At 38.7% G+C, this 18,238-nt stretch overlaps 1 protein-coding gene across 11 annotated transcripts in view; it reads right to left on the bottom strand.

Annotated features, from left to right (window-relative positions):
- Positions 1–18,238, bottom strand: part of tenm3 (teneurin transmembrane protein 3) — a 289,706-nt gene that overhangs the window by 74,722 nt on the left and 196,746 nt on the right. For 7 of the 11 annotated variants that reach the window (XM_077525263.1, XM_077525258.1, XM_077525259.1 and 4 more), the window contains 7 exons: positions 17,945–18,130; positions 14,435–14,461; positions 3,926–4,072; positions 2,839–2,969; positions 2,611–2,699; positions 1,422–1,541; positions 392–524 (listed from right to left, as the gene is read on the bottom strand). In XM_077525263.1, the coding sequence (XP_077381389.1) occupies positions 392–524; positions 1,422–1,541; positions 2,611–2,699; positions 2,839–2,969; positions 3,926–4,072; positions 14,435–14,461; positions 17,945–18,130 (833 nt within the window). The remainder of the gene's footprint in view (positions 1–391; positions 525–1,421; positions 1,542–2,610; positions 2,700–2,838; positions 2,970–3,925; positions 4,073–14,434; positions 14,462–17,944; positions 18,131–18,238) is intronic. The other 4 variants (XM_077525261.1, XM_077525262.1, XM_077525267.1 and 1 more) reach the window with 1 other exon arrangement.

Here is an 18,238-nt window from a genome sequence, read left to right as displayed (position 1 = left end):
ACACTTTAATGCAACACAAATGCTGTCCGATCACGTTAACAAGAATAATAGCGTTTATGTAACCGCTTTGCTGTCATGGGTTTTGCATGTCATTTTAACTAGCAACTCTTTCTATTAGGCATAAGCTGTTTGTGTTCATGTTCTTAGTCAATGTAAATCACAGATTTTTCTTAATATATTGTTATATTAGTTTCAATAACAATCTGGATTTTAATGAACAAACCACTACAATGGCAATATCTTTTTTTTTTGCAGTGTAGATGAAAACATTTTTTTCTTAAAAAATAAATAATAAATAAAAAGCTGTGTACAGTAGAGTGTAAACTGAAAGCATTGATGTAAAGCTTCTTTTGTACTTGGCAAGCCACTAACGAACATGGACACAGCTCACCTTCTTCATGGCCAGAGTGTCCATCACGTAGAATACATTCCAAGGCACCCACACAGTTCGGTACTGGGTCAAGAACGGCGCACGTTCAAAACTTAATGTCAGGGATGCTCCACCATTGGCCAGTAAATCAAACCTGCACATTGAATATGAACATAATTCAAATGAAAAACATATTTTAAATAAACCTCTTTCAGGTGAATTTGAAAATATGAAAACTTGGAGCTTTCATCTACGGAAATATAAAGAATCAGATGAGTAATAGCAAAACATGCATTTCACTCTTACTAAACTTTGCATGCATTTGATTATAAAATTGTATGATTATGAGAGCATGTGTTGTGGGATCATTGATTTTGATACATAATCTAATTGTGTCCCCAATACTACAATTTAATGTTCATTTTTTTTTCCAAGGACCTCTTCCCATTCTGCCAAACAAATGTGGCGTATAAGCCAGTAAAACATAAACCAGATTACAAACAATAATGCAAACACATCTCTGGCTTTCACATTAATACTGTTCATGTTTCATGAAACAATAAGTAAAAACGTGGCCTGCACTTCTTAAGCATTGAACTTAGACATTATATTAATGAATAACACATACACACGCACACATACACACACTTCTTCAGCTGATGTGCTTGACAGTAATATAATGCAACATCGTCACAAAGTGTGATAAGAAAGCATGAGCAGCCTCACAACTGAAACAAGGTGACTTTTAGCTACTGTAACACCGCTAAGCCTTCTAAGTATATTATCGGTTTGCGTCTCCAGTCTTTTCAAGTGCAATCCATTTTAGCTTTCTTTTTCAAATTGGTGGCGGTTTACACACACACACATCTCAAGAGAAACCAGCTGATAACTACCTAAAGTGAAAATATATGTAAATCACTTGGTGATTGCATTTCTGATTTTGAGGATCAAATACAGGCTCATTTGTCTCAGAGATGAATGCATAGCTACACATGAAATCCCTTATATTAAGGTGAAGATTATGCAATATATTATATGTTTATATACGCACATGCCGTCTTTGCGTGTAACAGTGTATCCGTGTTCAGGGTAGTGGACAAATGACACATTGACTCCAATCAGCGGTGTTCCATCTGCTGTCAAAAGCTGACCCCGGATTATTGACACCAAGCTGGAAAAAAAAAAAAGACATCAAAATATTATTATTTGCTGAACATGAGCTTGGACTGCATTTTTAAAAGGCTGCTTTCTTATAATTCACATTTTTTTATGTAAATGCATCAAAACATAGATTTTGGGAAAACATTTTGCATTGTTTCTTCAATCCATGGGATCTCAATTTTAACCTGTACAGATATCACTTTACATAATCAATGAAAATTACATATATTTGCAAACGTGAAGTTTATTGTAAAAAAACAAAAAAAAAAAAAAACATATTTTGAAGCTAGCTCTTTACAGGAATATGTTAACTAATGAGAATTGATGAAGAAAGTAAAACTTTGGTTTTAACTGATGTGTTTGACTAAGATTTTGATGAATGCCTGTGGACGCTTTCACAATAAAAGAACAGTAGTCCATGCAAAGTCAGTGTAGTCAGTTGAAACTTCAATACAACCAGAAGCCATACTTATTAGTCCTATTCCATTAGAGGGAAATACAACAAAACATTACTTGAAAGGACAACGGTTGAGGAAAATGCTGAGTTGACCTTTTTGTAACACTGTTAAACTTTGCTGAATCATGCACATACACGATTGCATATATTACACCACATGAATTTGTAATGTCTATAGTTTTTATATTGGACATTAATCTGTCAGAAATTCAAAATTTATTCCACAGGTTGAAAAACTCAATTAGCACTAGTGAAAGTTTTCTTTGATTTAATGCATTATATTAACGATACTATTACTAAACTATGGATATTCAAAAATGGCCCCAAGTCTTTTGCAAATGAACGATCTCAATTGATCTTTCATGGACTACTCATAGTATAAGTGCAGTTTCATTACGACAGTGCAGAGCTACAAATAAAATAGGGCAATGCAAAATGTGTTTCTAATCTACCTGCTTTTTTTTTTCAACAGTGCCATATGGTCCATGACATAGAGATACATTTCGAAAAGAATGGAATTTACTGAGATGATGATGATGATGATGATGATGATGATGATGTGCTAACAAGACTCACAGTTTAGCGCGTATTACTACAACTGGATGAGGAGCCAGTTTCATACCTTTTATTGAATGGACTGTCACCAGATATGACATGAGTGGACTCAGGACCAAGGAGGAAGTAGATGCGTTGGTAGAAAGACCTGGCAGCCTGAAAGCATTATGAAAATCAATAAAAATCCATGAACAAAAACAATGCATCCAAGAAACATCAACGCTTCTAGTCTTCATTGTGAATTACATGATGTTCAATTCAATTAGGAATAAATGTAATGTTTGGCTGTCCAAACCTGCTGAGGAGCCAGTGAAGAGGGGGATTGGTTAAGTACTTCCACTGGGTCAGGTGATCCTTTGCAGTACAAGTGGTTCTGACACGAAGGCTGCAGACAACAGTCTGGATCCATACAATCAGTCAAGCCATCTGAAAAATAACAAAAAGTTATTTTACAAACCTTGAGAACAGTTTTGGACTTGGGAATTATTAGCTGAAGTGTAGGACGATGTCAGACAAAAGTTCAAGTTGGTTAACGGAAGCGTTGGGAGGAAGAATGGGACAAGAAGCAATAAGAAGTAATGAGGGATGGTGATGGGAATTAGGAATAGTTAGCAATCCAGCAAGAACAAAGGAATGGCAATCTGGAATAAGGAGTGGATTACATGAAGCAGGCGAAGAGTAAATAAGATGAATCTACGGATAGAAAGAGTTATGTCAGGTCATTAAATCTGAACTGCTATTTTATCCCTGTGAGTTTAAAAAAGCCAAGTGTACAGCTGCTAACTACCATTAAGCTTACATACACACACTCACAAAAATACCCAACCTCTCCCAGGCTCATCTATCTTTTCACTCTTTTGTTACCTTCATGTTGTTTCTCCAGGTCTTAAAATATCTGCCACAATCCCATTCAATGGAGTCATGGCTCTTGGCTTTAATGTTGTGGTTTAGAGTAGCAGCAGCTGCTGTTTATTTTCATTTATTTCAGTAGAAATTTATGTCTACTGTTTATGACTAAAGACTTTCTTTGAAATAACTTTATGTTTTCACAAGTTCATCTATCTTGCAAGGTTACAACATGCCCAAACCAATACACAGGCTAGTCCCATGCAGAAGAATTGGTCCTCATAACATGAAGTGTTTCAGTACCTTAGGGTTTTTTTTTGTTGTGCAATATGTTGTATTCGTATGATATGTTACATTTTGTCCATTTCAAATTCCCATTTCCAAGCGCAGCAATTTATCGCTGTCCCATTGGGAGCAAACAACTTGGAAATAAATCTGTGTTTGACCTTCTGCAACATGCCTCCAATTCCATTTATTCACATAATTGTTCAGTAGACAAATATTTTTCATTCATTTCACTCCGTATGTGAACATACCTCCTTCATTGTCCTTGCCATCAGTACAAAGGGTTTCCATGGCTACATGACATCCTGCTCCTCTCCATCCTGACTGACAGATGCAGTGCCAGCCACTAGCCTCTAGGGTGCATCTCCCATTGTTGTTGCAGAGACCTGGACAACCCTCTGGGCAGGGCAAAAAACACATTTCCAGAGTGAGAGCAGCATGAGTGGGACGGGATCACGGATGGCCAGTAGGGTGTGAAATAGGCTTCAACCAATATACATTTTGGAAAGTTGGTGGAAATGGTAAATCACTATGTGAAAGATGAGAGTGTTTCCCTCACCTCAGAAAAGCCAGAGAAACTGCACTAAGGTCATCACGGGAAAATGAAATCAATTCAAAGAACGACCTCAAGGTGCATTGGCAGCTCCTTAAAGTATGATATTGGCACAGTGAAGATTTGATATATACTGTTGGGCCAAATCCTCCTACAACACGCCAAAGGTGTGCTTTGATCCTTAAAAATACACAAAGTTACCCATACTTGCCAGAGAAATTGTCTGTATAAATAATAATAATAATAATAAAAAATAAATTGACAATTGACATAAAAAATGGCTCGGGTTTACAAATGTATAAAAAATATATACTGTATGTACATCAATGAATAGAATATGACATGTTTAAGTATTAGATACATTAAAAAAAGAAGGTATAATTAGGTAATAATTATGTATTATGTATAATAATTATGAATGAGCAATTCTTTGTGTAAAAAGATTTGTCGAGCAACCATATTATAGGAAAGTACTGTATACATATTGACAACGTATATAACAAACATTACATTTCAACTTCCTAAATCAAAAAGTCCATTCCATAATCTGGTTTGATTTGCATCGTTTTAATTTCACATCTGCTTTACGTAATTTATAAACATCCCTACATGAGTAGTTCCTAGGAGCTAAGTTGTCTAGGGCTTTATGCCCCTGGCAGGGTAACCAATGGGGTATATGCCACGGAAGAGGTGGGACTGTTTTTGTACATCAGCTTTGGTTCCGGTTCGGTTTGCGACGTGTGGGCTGCGTCAAAATACTTGTGCTTCCGACTTTGTGCCCCTCGATTGCGCGTCCGCAACCCGGACCGGAACCAACTCATGTGTAAAATCATGGAAGTCGGAAGTCCCGCCTCTTCTGTGGCATATACCCTATTACAAAGGTCCTAGGTGAGGGTCCAGACAAAGCATGACTCAAGAACCCTCTATGATGAGGAAAACCTTTGCCCAGACACTGGTCACCATGGGCCCCCTCGGTTTCCAAGCCTTGAGGTTGGTAAACACTTGCACATAAGGAGACCGGCCAGGCACAGCCCAAAGAGGCAATGTGGGTCCCCCTTCTCACCACCTTTGGGAGTGGCCAAAGGGGTTCTTGTCGGTCCGATCACCGGCTAATGAAGCTGGCTGTAGGGACGTGGTATGTCACGTCTCTGGCAGTGATGGAGCCCGAGCAGATATGCGAGATTAAGAAGTTTTGACTATTTATAGTCTGACTTGCCTCCAGACATAGCTTGGGCTCTGGTACCAGTCTTCTTTAAAGGGGTTGGACTTTATTCCATTCTGGAGTTGCAGGAGTGGGCATACTTATTTTTGTGTTCGCCTGTAAATTGGGGTTCAACTCAATGGACAAGAGAGTACCATCCCTTTGTGCCTGTACACCAAACAGCACCTCAGAGTACACGATCTCTGTGGCTTCCTTGGAGGGGGGTATTGGAGAGTGCCTCCTCTGGAGACTCCATAATTTTATTAAGGGACTTCGCCCATGTCTGTTCAATGACTCCCAGTGGTGTTTTGTTATTGGACTTATGTGCTGGATATGGATGGATGGATGGATGGAAGGATAACATATAAACAGTATTTAGGGTGACATGAATCAGTGTATTTTCGGCACACTCTCACATCACCCTAAACCTTTATATTTTCACGTCATATAATTGTACAGACATCGATCCATCCATTATCTACCGCTTATCCGGGATCGGGTCGCAGGGGTTAGCAGTGAAGCCCAGACTTCCCTCTCCCAAGCCACTTCAACCAGCTCCTCTGGCAGGATCCCAAGGCATTCCCAGGCCAGCCGAGAGACATAGTCTCTCCAGTGTGTCCTGGGTCGACCCCGGGGAACCAGATGCCCGAGCCACCTCAGCTGGCTCCTCAATGCGGAGGGGCAACGGCTCGACTCTGAGTCCCTCCCGGATGACCTTCCTTCCTTCGCCTTTCGACTCAACTCCTTCTACATCACAACAGACCGATACAGAGTCTGCATCACTGCAGACGTGGCACCTGTCGATCTCTCGCTCCATCCTGCCCTCACTCGTGAACAAGACCTCAAGATACTTGAACTCCTCCACTTGGGGCAGGATCTCAAGCGGAGAGGGCACTCCACCGTTTCTGACTGAGAACCATGGTCTCGGATTTGGAGGTGCTGATTTTCATCCCAACCGCTTCTCACTCAGCTCCGTATCACTCCAGCGAGAGTTGGAGATCACGGCTTGAAGAAGCCAACAGCACCACATCATCAGCAAAAATCAGAGATGCAATTTTGAGGGCACCAAACAAGACCCCCTCAACGCCTCTGCTATGCCTCGATATTCTGTCAATAAAAGTTATTAAACAGAATCGGTGACAAAGGGAAACCTTGGCGGAGTCCAACCCCCAATGGTAATGCGGTAATGTGGACCAAACTCTGACAGCCCGTATCAAGGGGGGTCGGTACCCTGTACTCCTGAACCACCCACCACAGGACCCCCAGGGGGACACTGTTGAATGCCTTCTCCAAGTCCACAAAGCACATGTGGACTGGCTTGAGCGATGCTCCATGTGCCCTCAAAGATCCTGCCGAGGGTGTAGAGCTGGTTTACTGTTCCGCAGCCAGGACAAAAATAACACTGCTCATCCTGAATTCAAGATTTGACCTCCCCACGGATTGTACAGACAATTTAAATATAAATAAATTATTAAGATGTAATAAATATAAATATTCTGCATGCAGTTTAGTTATGTAAAAAACACAACAACGCAAGTTTTAAATGAAGAAAAAATACATGTTGGTTTGTGAGCTGGTCTTACTTACATCATCAGTCTTGTGTTACGTTGCACCAAGTAAAGTTTTAACCTCCAAGCTTTTAATTCTAAGTTGGGTATATTTATACAGAAGATGTTGGTTTTATTGCAAATTGTGCCACTTTTTGGTGTTCAACTTGACTTGGTGGACTGGAGATTTAATTGCAAATATATGTAAAAGCTTAACTAAAAATTAGCACTGTATATGTAATGTTATTGCAATAGTTCCAATTCATTCCAGTTACCTTGCAAATTTGATTATTGATTGCTGTAAGAGTTAGGCATAAATAATGATAGATTAGTAATGTAGAAAAAAAATGCATGCATTTTGTATTTTGATTCAAATTCACCTGGGGAAAAAACTGCAGGAAACCATTGGACATCTTGGTAATAAGGCCCATATACTGTGATGTGACATTTATTTATAAAACACCTGTCTTCAAAAACCCATATTGGTTCAAGCCCAATGTGTGGAAAAACATGTTCCTATGTAAACCAACAAATGAGCTTTAAGCCTGATAGGCAATTTAATGACAAAGAAGACAAATTGATTAAACCACATGTGAGACAAAGACTGAAACGTTGTAGTTTCACATGAACCACATGGATAGCCTGCAAGTCAAATCTTACATGCACTGTATAGCTTTCAAATCAAATTATTTGTCAAATCATTATCCATCCATCCATTTTCTTAGCTGCTTCTCCTCATAAGGGTCGCAGGAGTTCTGGAGCCTATGCCAGCTGGGTTCGGGCAGTAGGTGGGGTACACCCTGAACAGGTTGCCAGCCAATCCAGGGCATAAATCATTATTAAATCAGGTTATATTATATGCCGATAAAACACAATATGGCAATGGGGCACTGAAAAACACACAAAAAAAATAAAAGTTTTAGGGATATTAGAGTAAAAGTGAAGTTTTAAACCTAAAAGCGAGATCAGCAATTTACCTTTCTTTAAAATGAAGGTCATTTGCTTCATCAATACTGTTTCCTTTCGAATTAGATTAATTTATGACAGTGGGTTAGGTGGACAAATCCCATTTGAATCCATGTGAAAACACAACTGGCAAAGACAGCCACATACAATCTAATGATGGCCATATGGTTGGGAATGCATGCCTACAAGTATAAAGACTCTACTGGATGCCTTTGTGAAGCATTCCATTATTACAGACTACACAGAGAGGCCAGTTTTCAAAGTAAGAACTTACAAAAAACAAAACAAAAAAACAAACAAAGTCTTGCTGAAGAAACAGAAATGAGGAATGGAGCTTTGGGTAAAGAATGTTGGAGACATAGGACAGAGCAGCGTGAAAATAATCTAAAGACGGAGGGACAGCAAGTGGCTAAATCAACACAAACATATACATCAGTTTCCCGAGTGCAAGACAACAGTGGCACATTTTACATCGCGTTGTCTGTGTTGTGTGTTTGAGTATTATTAGAAAAGCCCCATTCCTAACCAGGAAAACAAAAAAGGATGATTAAAAGACAATCACACAATAAATACATACAAATAGCATAAGGAACATCAAAATGGTGAAACAAAAATAAATAAATAAATAAATAAATACAATTACATGAAAGAGAAAAACTAAAACAATCCAACGTAGCGTTCGAAGTGTTTGTACTTTGGGACATTCAAACCTGTTAATAAGCCTTTGACATTAATAGATTACCTTTATATCCTGAGAAAAGGAGAGGGCACGAGGAAGAGAGGGAGGAAAATTAGGGAAAACGTAAATTGAACAAAAGCAGCTAAATACACTTGGCAATGAACAGATAGATGGAAGCTTCAGGCAAAATAAGAGGACAGCAGGAAGAGCTGGGATCATGGGAGTGCAGTGAAATAAAAATTGACAGAGAAAGACGGACAGTCCCTATATCTGATGTAGGCATTTTTACACAAAGAAATATACAGTATAAACACAACACTTTTGCGTTTGCTCCCATTTTTCATGCACTCAGCTAAAAAAAATATAAGACTCTTTTCCATGCACACAACATGCCTATTTCTTATAAACGGCGTTCACGAATCTGTCTAAAGTCATGTTTGTGAGCATCGTTGCTCCATCCACCTCTCAGGTGTGGCATGTCAAGATGCTGATTTGGCAGTGTGATTTTTGCCTAAGTGTGCTATATAAACTACCCACAATAAATTTTAGTTTATTGTACTGGGGCTCTGGGGGTGCGGGCACGTTCAGAAAACCACTTGGTATGTGTTTCGACTACCATTTGCCTCACACAGTGCAAAACATCTCCCTTGCATAGAACTGATCTGCTTGTTGATTGTGCTCTGTAGAATGGCTTTAATAGCTGTGTCAAATAGTTGGACACTGGCAGTGCATAATCATGCTGTAACAAAGTGATGGTGATAGACGAATAGCACGACAGACCTCAGGATCTTGTCATAGTATATTTGTGCATTCAAAATACTATCAATAAAATTCATACGTGTTCATTGCTCACAACATAGCATAACCCCACTGCATGATAAGCCACTCGATTCACAGTGTGGACATTAGCGCACCCCTTGCCCATGCGTTACAATTGCCATGTGAGAAAAACGATATTCAATTCATGGGTAAAGGTTCTGGTGGACATTTCTGCAGGCAGCATGTCAATTCAGTGCTCAAAACTTGCAACATTTGTGGCATTGTGTGATAAAAATGTACATTTTAGACCCGCTGCACATGGCACAAAGGACAAACCCGACTGGAATTGGCCATCACCAAAACAGAAAGTTGCCGAGTCACGTTTGCACAATGAGTGACTTTATCTACTGACTCGCTTTGACAGAATTCTGCAATCCTCTTGAGAGTTTTACAGTTGCTCATACAATATATTGTACCACATCATGTTTATTAAATCATAAAGCCGTAGGGTGTTGGTTAAGGAATAGTTGGCTACTACAAAGAGAAGAAGTGAGAATAAACCAAAGGGTGTTGATATTTTGAGAGGCTGCCTCACCCCCATTAACAGATTCTTAACCAGCGCATGGCTCACATGCATTTTGGTAACAGAGATTGTAAAAGCTTGGCTATTTCATCCACCGTTACCAATTAAATTACATGCAGTATTTTTATGGCTTGGCGGTGGCAGAGATGTATTTTGTGCAAAGCTTATGTATAAATTTTGACTGGCTGTTACATCTGTGACACTGTAACACAGCGGCTTTCAATCGTCGCAAGACCAGTGTCCGACCACAAAATGGACTCATCCGGTGAGGGAAATTGTATTGACAGATTTGTGAACAATACTTCAGGAAAATAAGCCTTTTGTGTGCAAGGAAAAAGTGTTAGATCTTCAAGTTCAGCTCATGGAAAAATGGGAGCAAAAACAAGTTTTGAATTTATTTATTTTTTGCTTAGTTTATGACCTATTCCTAGGCAAAGAGTAATGAAAAAACAAAAAAGAAAATATTGAATAACTTTCAAAACATTTTTTCGACATGGAAAATTGCTCAGATAGATGTATAATAATCAAATAGGTAAGGCCCCTATCAAGTCCTAAAAGCTGTTACTTGTACTAATATAAAAAAACAACATATTCTGAATAAATAAAAATACATAAAAAAAATAAATAAAAATTTTATGATGCAGTTCAGTGCGCCTAAAAGCTATTTAAATACCATTTATCATTCTAGAATCAAAATTGGCTAACATTAATACTGGCACAAAAGACAAAAGTGCAGTCCTATAAATGTTTTGTAAAAAAACAAACAAGCGTGCAATTGACGGCTTTAGCAGCAAATCCAACTGTTTCAGTGTGATTACGCTAGTTGAAACTCATTCACACAGACGTGGGCGAAGAGCAGAGCATCACAACATAAGAGGGATAGAAGGGTAAATAAAGCTTAGAGCAAAAACAAACAATAGCAGGGCCAAGATTTCATCAACTATATCAGAAAATTAATAGTGTTTGCGCAATAGTGCGCTTGTCTGAAGAAATGAAATATTTGCCATGACTACCCCAGGCTAGTGTAAATAAATATTACATTACTCCACATTAAAAAATACATCAAGATTAGGGATGGGTACCGAAGACGGTACTTTTTGTGGTTAGGACCAATTTGGGTCGGTACTTCCGAGCACCGATTCACGTAAAATCCAACAGTGCCATGTTTCGGTCCTGAAACACGTCTGTCAAAGTTGTGACTGTACGGGACTGGAAGAGTTAGCGATTTTCCATGGCACACTTGAACGCAACATTATACGTGCGCCAGCGTACTGATGTCACACACTTGTGCAGGACTTCACGCACTAAAATTTACTTGTTGTTCATGACAAAGAACTTTGATTCACAGTTTGTTTTTTGTTTTTTAATATTTACTTGCATTTTTTTTTTTATTATACTTCAGTAATTGTAAAATGTTAAACCTTTATTTTTACTATTCCTCTCTGGCTCATTAGAATGAAATGTATTTTATTTTTTTATTGCTTTATAAGTTTTATATATTGATTTTTAACAAGATTTTATTATTAAATAAAAAATTATAAACATTTACTACCACCCAAAATAAACAAAATAAATAATAAATATAATTTAACAAATAAAAAAAAAATAAAAAATAAAAAATAAAAAAAGAGAGAGATTACACAAGTACTGAAAATTGGTACTGTTAAGTACCAGTATCGATTCCCAGATACCGAGTATTGGAACAGTGCCAGTTCAAATTTGAAAGGTACCCATCTCCAATCAAGATAGTCCTAGTCTAGTTTCGTCTAGATGGCCATTTTCAGCAAAGGCAGAGTGAAAACACAGAGGGCCAAGTCCACTAAGATTGCACCGTGTTCACTGATGGAGCCATAAATTGCTCTCCATTTGCACCCAGTTTGCTCCATCTTAACGTCCTATTGACATAGCATATTGCTGTAATTACTGTATATTAACAGCTCAAACATGCCCACAAAGGTTGACAACTGAGTGCAGTTTGCACCTGATTTTCCACACGTGGTAATGCTGGATTTGCGCCAAGAATACCATGGCAGAATAATAGCGGTTGAGAGGAAGATGAAATTATCAGAACGTGAGCTTGGAACAAGGAGGTGCGAAGACCGTTAGAAAACAGTTTTCATGTACAAAAGCGGTTTCCTCAATATGCGATGTGGTGAGCGTAGAGGAATATGACATCATTCATTCATTAAAATGTAAAATACAAAATATTGGTGCGAACATTTTGGTGATGCCCGGTGCTGATCGGCAGTTGTGGGGATGTGGGGCGGAATGGCATGCCTTTACTTGGCAAAAATTGCACCCACCTGATAGTTTACACCAGGGGTGTCAAACTCATGCTAGCTCAGGGGCCGCACGGAGGAAAATATATTAAGTGGGCCGCATCAGTAAAATAACGGTATATAACTTAAAAACAATTGCCGTCATTTATACGCAGATTTTTGTGGACCAGCCCTAAATTACGGAGCTCAACTGTAATCATTGTTCAGCAAAATAACACAAATACATATGTAACGCGGCAAAACTTTGCCAGTATACATTCCGGACGTGTTAAATCGACCCGTTTGCATATTGTTCCCAGAATGCATTGTGCGGCGCAGTTAACAACGTTATAAGGACGTTAATCCTTGTCATATCTATTTGTGTTACCAATAATTGAATTTGTGTCGTATTCAACACATTCAACACATTTATTTATAATTACAAAAAATATATATAATTAAACCGAAGTTTAAGTTGTGTGTAAAATAATGACATCCAGGACGATTCCCCGTACAAGTTGCATTGCTCATCTGGGGACTCCTTGTGAAATTACAAATCTATATGTTTTGATTGTGGCCAGCTGATTAATTAATCCAACATTACAATTTAAAAAAAAAATGTTTTACTTTACAAAATCATCTCACGGGCCGGATTAAACCCATTTGCGGGCCTGATCTGGCCCACGGGCCGTATGTTTGACACCCCTGGTTTACACCAACCTTCAAAAGACATTATTTGCGTCACTTAAACCGCATGTGGCAATTAACGCCGGTAATAGTGAATTACACGCTGTTTATCAATAAGGATCATTTGAATAGTGGTGGGCAATTTCTGTGCCAAATATGTGCATATTAGCTCATTTAAATATGCGCAAATAACAGACGAAAGGAGACGCATTCTGCTTGGGAGCGCAGTTAGTAAAGAATTTCACCATCTGTGCATGCTTTGTGAATGAGACACTGTTTTTACTCCATCCTTAAATGTTAGCGCCGCGCAAAAACCACACAAACCTTTAGTTGATTTGGCCCAGAGTGTTTAAATCTTACACAACTCTTTAAAAGAGAGGGGAAAAAAATCATAATGTAAAGAAAGGGTTTTTTTTCTCATTTTTGGAGCCAATGATTGGGTGGGTTTTCTACCAAGGAGCTAGTGTTTGGAAAAACCACATTAATGGATTGTTTTGAAATATGTAAAAAGTGTGTCTAGCACAGGAAATTAAATGCATTATACATTCTGTCTCCAAACCATATTCAAATCTTGAAATGCTATGAGTTACACATTTCATTTCTGTGGTGGAGGGAATGGACTTCTGTACCCCCTGAACTGCAAAGCACTGCATTTACAGCGCTACAGAAATAACAATTGCATAATGTGTGGCCGCATGTGCTCAGCCCCGCTAGCCAGAGCTCACCAAACGCCGCCAGCACCACCACACTTTCCAAGGCTTAGAAACAGCACAATAGCTTGCATTATTCATTTTTTGGAAGACATACTCATGGCTGTCTAAGATCAAAAAAACAAAAATATCTGTATGTATAGAATAATATAATAATACAGGAGGAAAGGAGAAAATGGTGCTGTGTAAGGAAAACACAAGCAAGTTTGTGAACTGAAGCAATATGTGTCTATAAATTTGCTTAATAAACAAATTTATTGTGGTTCCGCTGTATCTACTGTATCACTGAATCAACATTCTAATAGCACAACTATTGGGAAAGTACTAGTTGGTAACTTTATGGGCTGCAAACCAGCATACTACACATGCGAGTACTTGCACTTTGGTGCGTTGTTTTTTTTTTCTGAAATCAAATAATGTGTAAACCATATGTTTTTAAGGATAATATTGTACGATAAATTTGAAATGATTTGGAGTTGGGAGTTGTATTACTTGGGGATTTTTGTTATTTACACTGGGGCTTGGTCATTGTATTCCTAGCGCAGAATACCAGAAGTCATTGCCCCTTATTATTAAAATAAATAAATAAATACATAAATAAATAAATAAATAAATACATAAATGAAAACAGACAAACAAACCAACAAAAACGGTATTGAAACGTTCATGGATGATGGTTTCATTCTATCATACTGTATTCATACTTTGCAAATTAACATAATGAATGTTGAGAAAAAGAAGAGTCACAGCAGTATCATGGGAAAAGCAAAGAATGAGGGAGGAATGACAGGTGGGAGAAGGAAAAAGAGCACAGTACCTTTGACTCTAATATCCGGATTGTGGGCTTTTACAAGGGAAGAAAGGAAGGAAAGAAAGACAGGAAGAAAGACAGAGAAAAAGAAAGAAAGAAACAAGGTAAGAAAGAAAGAAAGAAAGAAAGAAAGAAAGAAAGAAAGAAAGAAAGAAAGAAAGAAAGAAAGAAAGAAAGATCACCATCAAATAGGATATTAATTCAGTTATTCAGCATGTGATGTAAGCGGAAAATAAATTTGACACAAAGAAGTTTGAGAAAACAAATTAAGTTATGCTAATTATAGAGCATTTGTACTGTCAAACAACATTTCCCCCCTGAAAAACATTCCAACCAAGCTATCAAGTTAATTCTGGTTAGGAATCGAATACATGTGTACAAGTGTTACTGTAATTGTTAACAGACAAACTGGCAACAGTAAAACAGATTGGCCATGATATTGGCAGTGTCGGAAACCAAAAAGGACAGCAACTGAATGGGGAAACAATGTTACAGCGAGGTCACAATTTCCCGACGTCTCTGTGATGTGTTTGAGATGCTGAGAGACAGAAGAACAAGTCTTGTCAGTTTTATGTGAAGCTGCTTGTCAGCTTCAGTGTACTCTAAACAAACAGGGGGCTTGTTGGCTAAGCACTAAATGGATTCCTTCTCATCTCATTGTTGTTCTCTCACAGCATCCGGCACCCTGTGACTCAGTCTGAATGTGTGTGTCCACGATGTGATAATAACTGAAGCCAATTTGCAACTGTGAGACAGTGAAACTGTTGCTGTCAGTCTGTTTGACAACAAATAGTACTTTAAGTGATGGGTTCAGTGATGCAGTCCCAAGCGTTTAAGCTCCTTAACTGGTGTTTTTGGCCAACTAGAAATCCCCTTTTTGCCTTATTACTGCATGTATTTCTTTTTGCATTTGCACTATCAGAAGAGTTAGGCGTAGCATGTCACTTTTTAGAATCCTTCTGCTGTAGTCACAACCACGGTGATCAAAGTTCACTTCAGCCTGTTGTATGGTCGAGAGAAATGGGAAGAACAGCCAATATGCTTTTATTCAAACAAAGCAAGCTTCTGATCAAGAAAAGAAAGAATACAAGATTCTTAATTTAATCCTAATAGACCCTTCCAGCTGACGTCACTTTACCCAGAACGCTTACCCTCTTGATCAGGGGTGTCAAACATACGGCATGCGGGCCAGATCAGGCCCGCAAATGGGTTTAATCCGGCCGGTGAGATGATTTTGTAAAGTAAAAAAAAATAAAAAATTGTAATGTTGGACTAATTAATCAGCTGGCCACAATCAAAACATAGATTTGTGATTTCACAAGGAGTCCTCAGATGAGCAATGCAACTTGTACGGGGAATCGTCCTGGATGTCATTATTTTACACACAACTTAAACTACGGTTTAATTATATATATTTTTTGTAATCATAAATAAATGTGTTGAATGTGTTGAATACGATACAAATTCAATTACTGGTAACACAAATAGATATGACAAGGATTAACATCCTTATAACGTCATTAACTGCGCCACGCAATGCATTCTGGGAACAATATGCAAAACGGGTCGATTTACCACGTCCGGAACGTATACCGGCAAATTTTTGCCACGTTACATATGCATTTGTGTTATTTTGCGGAACAATGATTACAGTTGAGCTCCGTAATTTAGGGCTGGTCCACAAAAATCTGCGTATAAATGACGGCAATTGTTTTTAAGTTATATACCGTTATTTTCCCGATGCGGCCCACTTGATAATATATTTTCCTCCATGCGGCCCCTGAGCAAACATGAGTTTGACACCCCTGCTCTTGATGGACAAACAATCCGTAGAAAGACACAAAGGGAGCAGCGTCTTCGGTGAATGATTCGTCTAAACATGACAAATGTACCAAAAAATGTCCATAGTTATCGCGACACACTAGAACCAGCCGTTCTTAGCCGGTATCGGCAAAAGCTGGAGTTGGTTGGAGGGAAAGATCCATATCTACTTTCACCATCGGCCTGATCAAAGCAAGTCACGTCGTTCCCCTAAGTAACATCACAATATTTTAAATGATCTCATTGTGAAGAAGAGCGCCAAAACATGGGAGGACTTTGACGCCATCAAGAGCCTGGATTTTTATAACTATTTTGAGTCTGGATGGGTGAAGGATGCCGGCTGCGTTCAACACGACAATGTTTGTCTCGTAGCAGCAAAGGTATGTTCTATTTATCTTTTGGTTGACACGGGTTACTGGTGTAAAACGTTACTCATGAAATCGTTTGTGACCAGATGAACTCGTCTTGCGTACGTCCGCGGCGCCTCCCGGAGGGGAAACATCCCATAACAAATGAATGTAGAGAGCTAGATTTTCGGCGAGCGTTTTCGTTAAAAGGTGGGAAATATGTCAAGTGTCACAAAAAAAAAAAAACGTCCTACATTACTGCGAATCATTGAAACCAGTCGTTTGAAGCCGCTAGCTGAAAAAAAAAAATGTTGCGTCGTAGTTTCACGCTAGCCACCGTGCTAGTCTTTTACTCCTCACTGTCTTCCGTCTGGTTTAGAATCGCTGCCGGCAGCCGAAAGAATGATCTCATCTCTGTTTGAGCCATTAGAGCATCCGTCGGCTGCGCACAAGTTCACCATTTGATTTATCAACTGTTTGGCCTATTTTCTAGCTCACACTGATTGTTTTCTAATTCACACGCATTGACGCTCTGACCATCACACTTCAACGTGACGTCACAATGGAAGGGTCTATTAAGTATTTTTATTATTTTTTTTGTTGGGAGATATTCCTCTTTGTTAATTTCAATAGTGGGATACACTGTGTTGCACGAGTATGATGTCATGCCTGACCATGATAACCGGCGAGATCTGGACTTATTGTTATCTCTACAGACAATCACCTTCCAACTGGAATAAGGCTGTTCGTAAAAATCTGCAATTTGTATCTCAGACACCCGTACAACGTAGAGCAGAGAATACAATAGAATAGTATAGCATTTAATATCATTAAACAACATAAAATCACATTTTCTTGCGTTTTGCTGAATGTACATAGATGTTTTTAAAATACTATTGGGGTAACAGCAGTTCATTTGTAAGAGCTTTGCAAGTGGATGGTCTCGGCTTTATTATATATTAAAAATGGCAATTAGTTGTTGGAAAGATGCTCGTCTGCTTGCTGACTACTGTGGCGGTGCCCTTGAGCAAGACACCATCACCAACTCCCAGCTCGAGTGTTGCAGCTCTGTTGGCGTGCCTTTTCACTCTGAATCTGTCCTTGCATGCCTGCATGCGTTTAATCTGGTTGTCTGGCGTTGTATGCAACTCACAATACACAGCAGACTGAAAAATGAATTTCCCTTGAGCTATTATAATGAGTTCAGTAAATTAAGAATGAAATGTTTTCTTAAAATAATGTATGACAGTTTTCTAGTTTTCTGCTGTATTTTTTTTTTGTGTGTGTGTGGGTTCACGCGATAAAGTGTTTGGGTGGGTGTGCGTGTGTGCATACACAATCAACTTACCGATATTACAGTGCTCCCCAGTCCATCCCTGGTCACACTCACACTTCCCCTCCTTACACACACCGTTCTTGTTACATAATGGGTGGCAGGCCTTCTGATCACACACAGTTCCAGTCCATCCTTCCTCGCACCGACATAAGCCACCATAACAAATGCCGTGACTTCCACATTCCACTTCACACACCTCTGTTGGCAGAATGAAAACACTGATTGATTTATTCACAATTTTTTTTTTATTACAAAAATTATATGATAAATGAATTATAAAAGCATTGACTCTACTTTCATCAAGTG

Source organism: Festucalex cinctus, chromosome 6, assembly GCF_051991245.1.
Source record: "Festucalex cinctus isolate MCC-2025b chromosome 6, RoL_Fcin_1.0, whole genome shotgun sequence".
Taxonomy (NCBI): domain Eukaryota; kingdom Metazoa; phylum Chordata; class Actinopteri; order Syngnathiformes; family Syngnathidae; genus Festucalex; species Festucalex cinctus.
The sequence above is the reverse complement of the archived record's forward strand: the minus strand, read 5'-3'. Positions and strand labels throughout refer to the sequence as shown.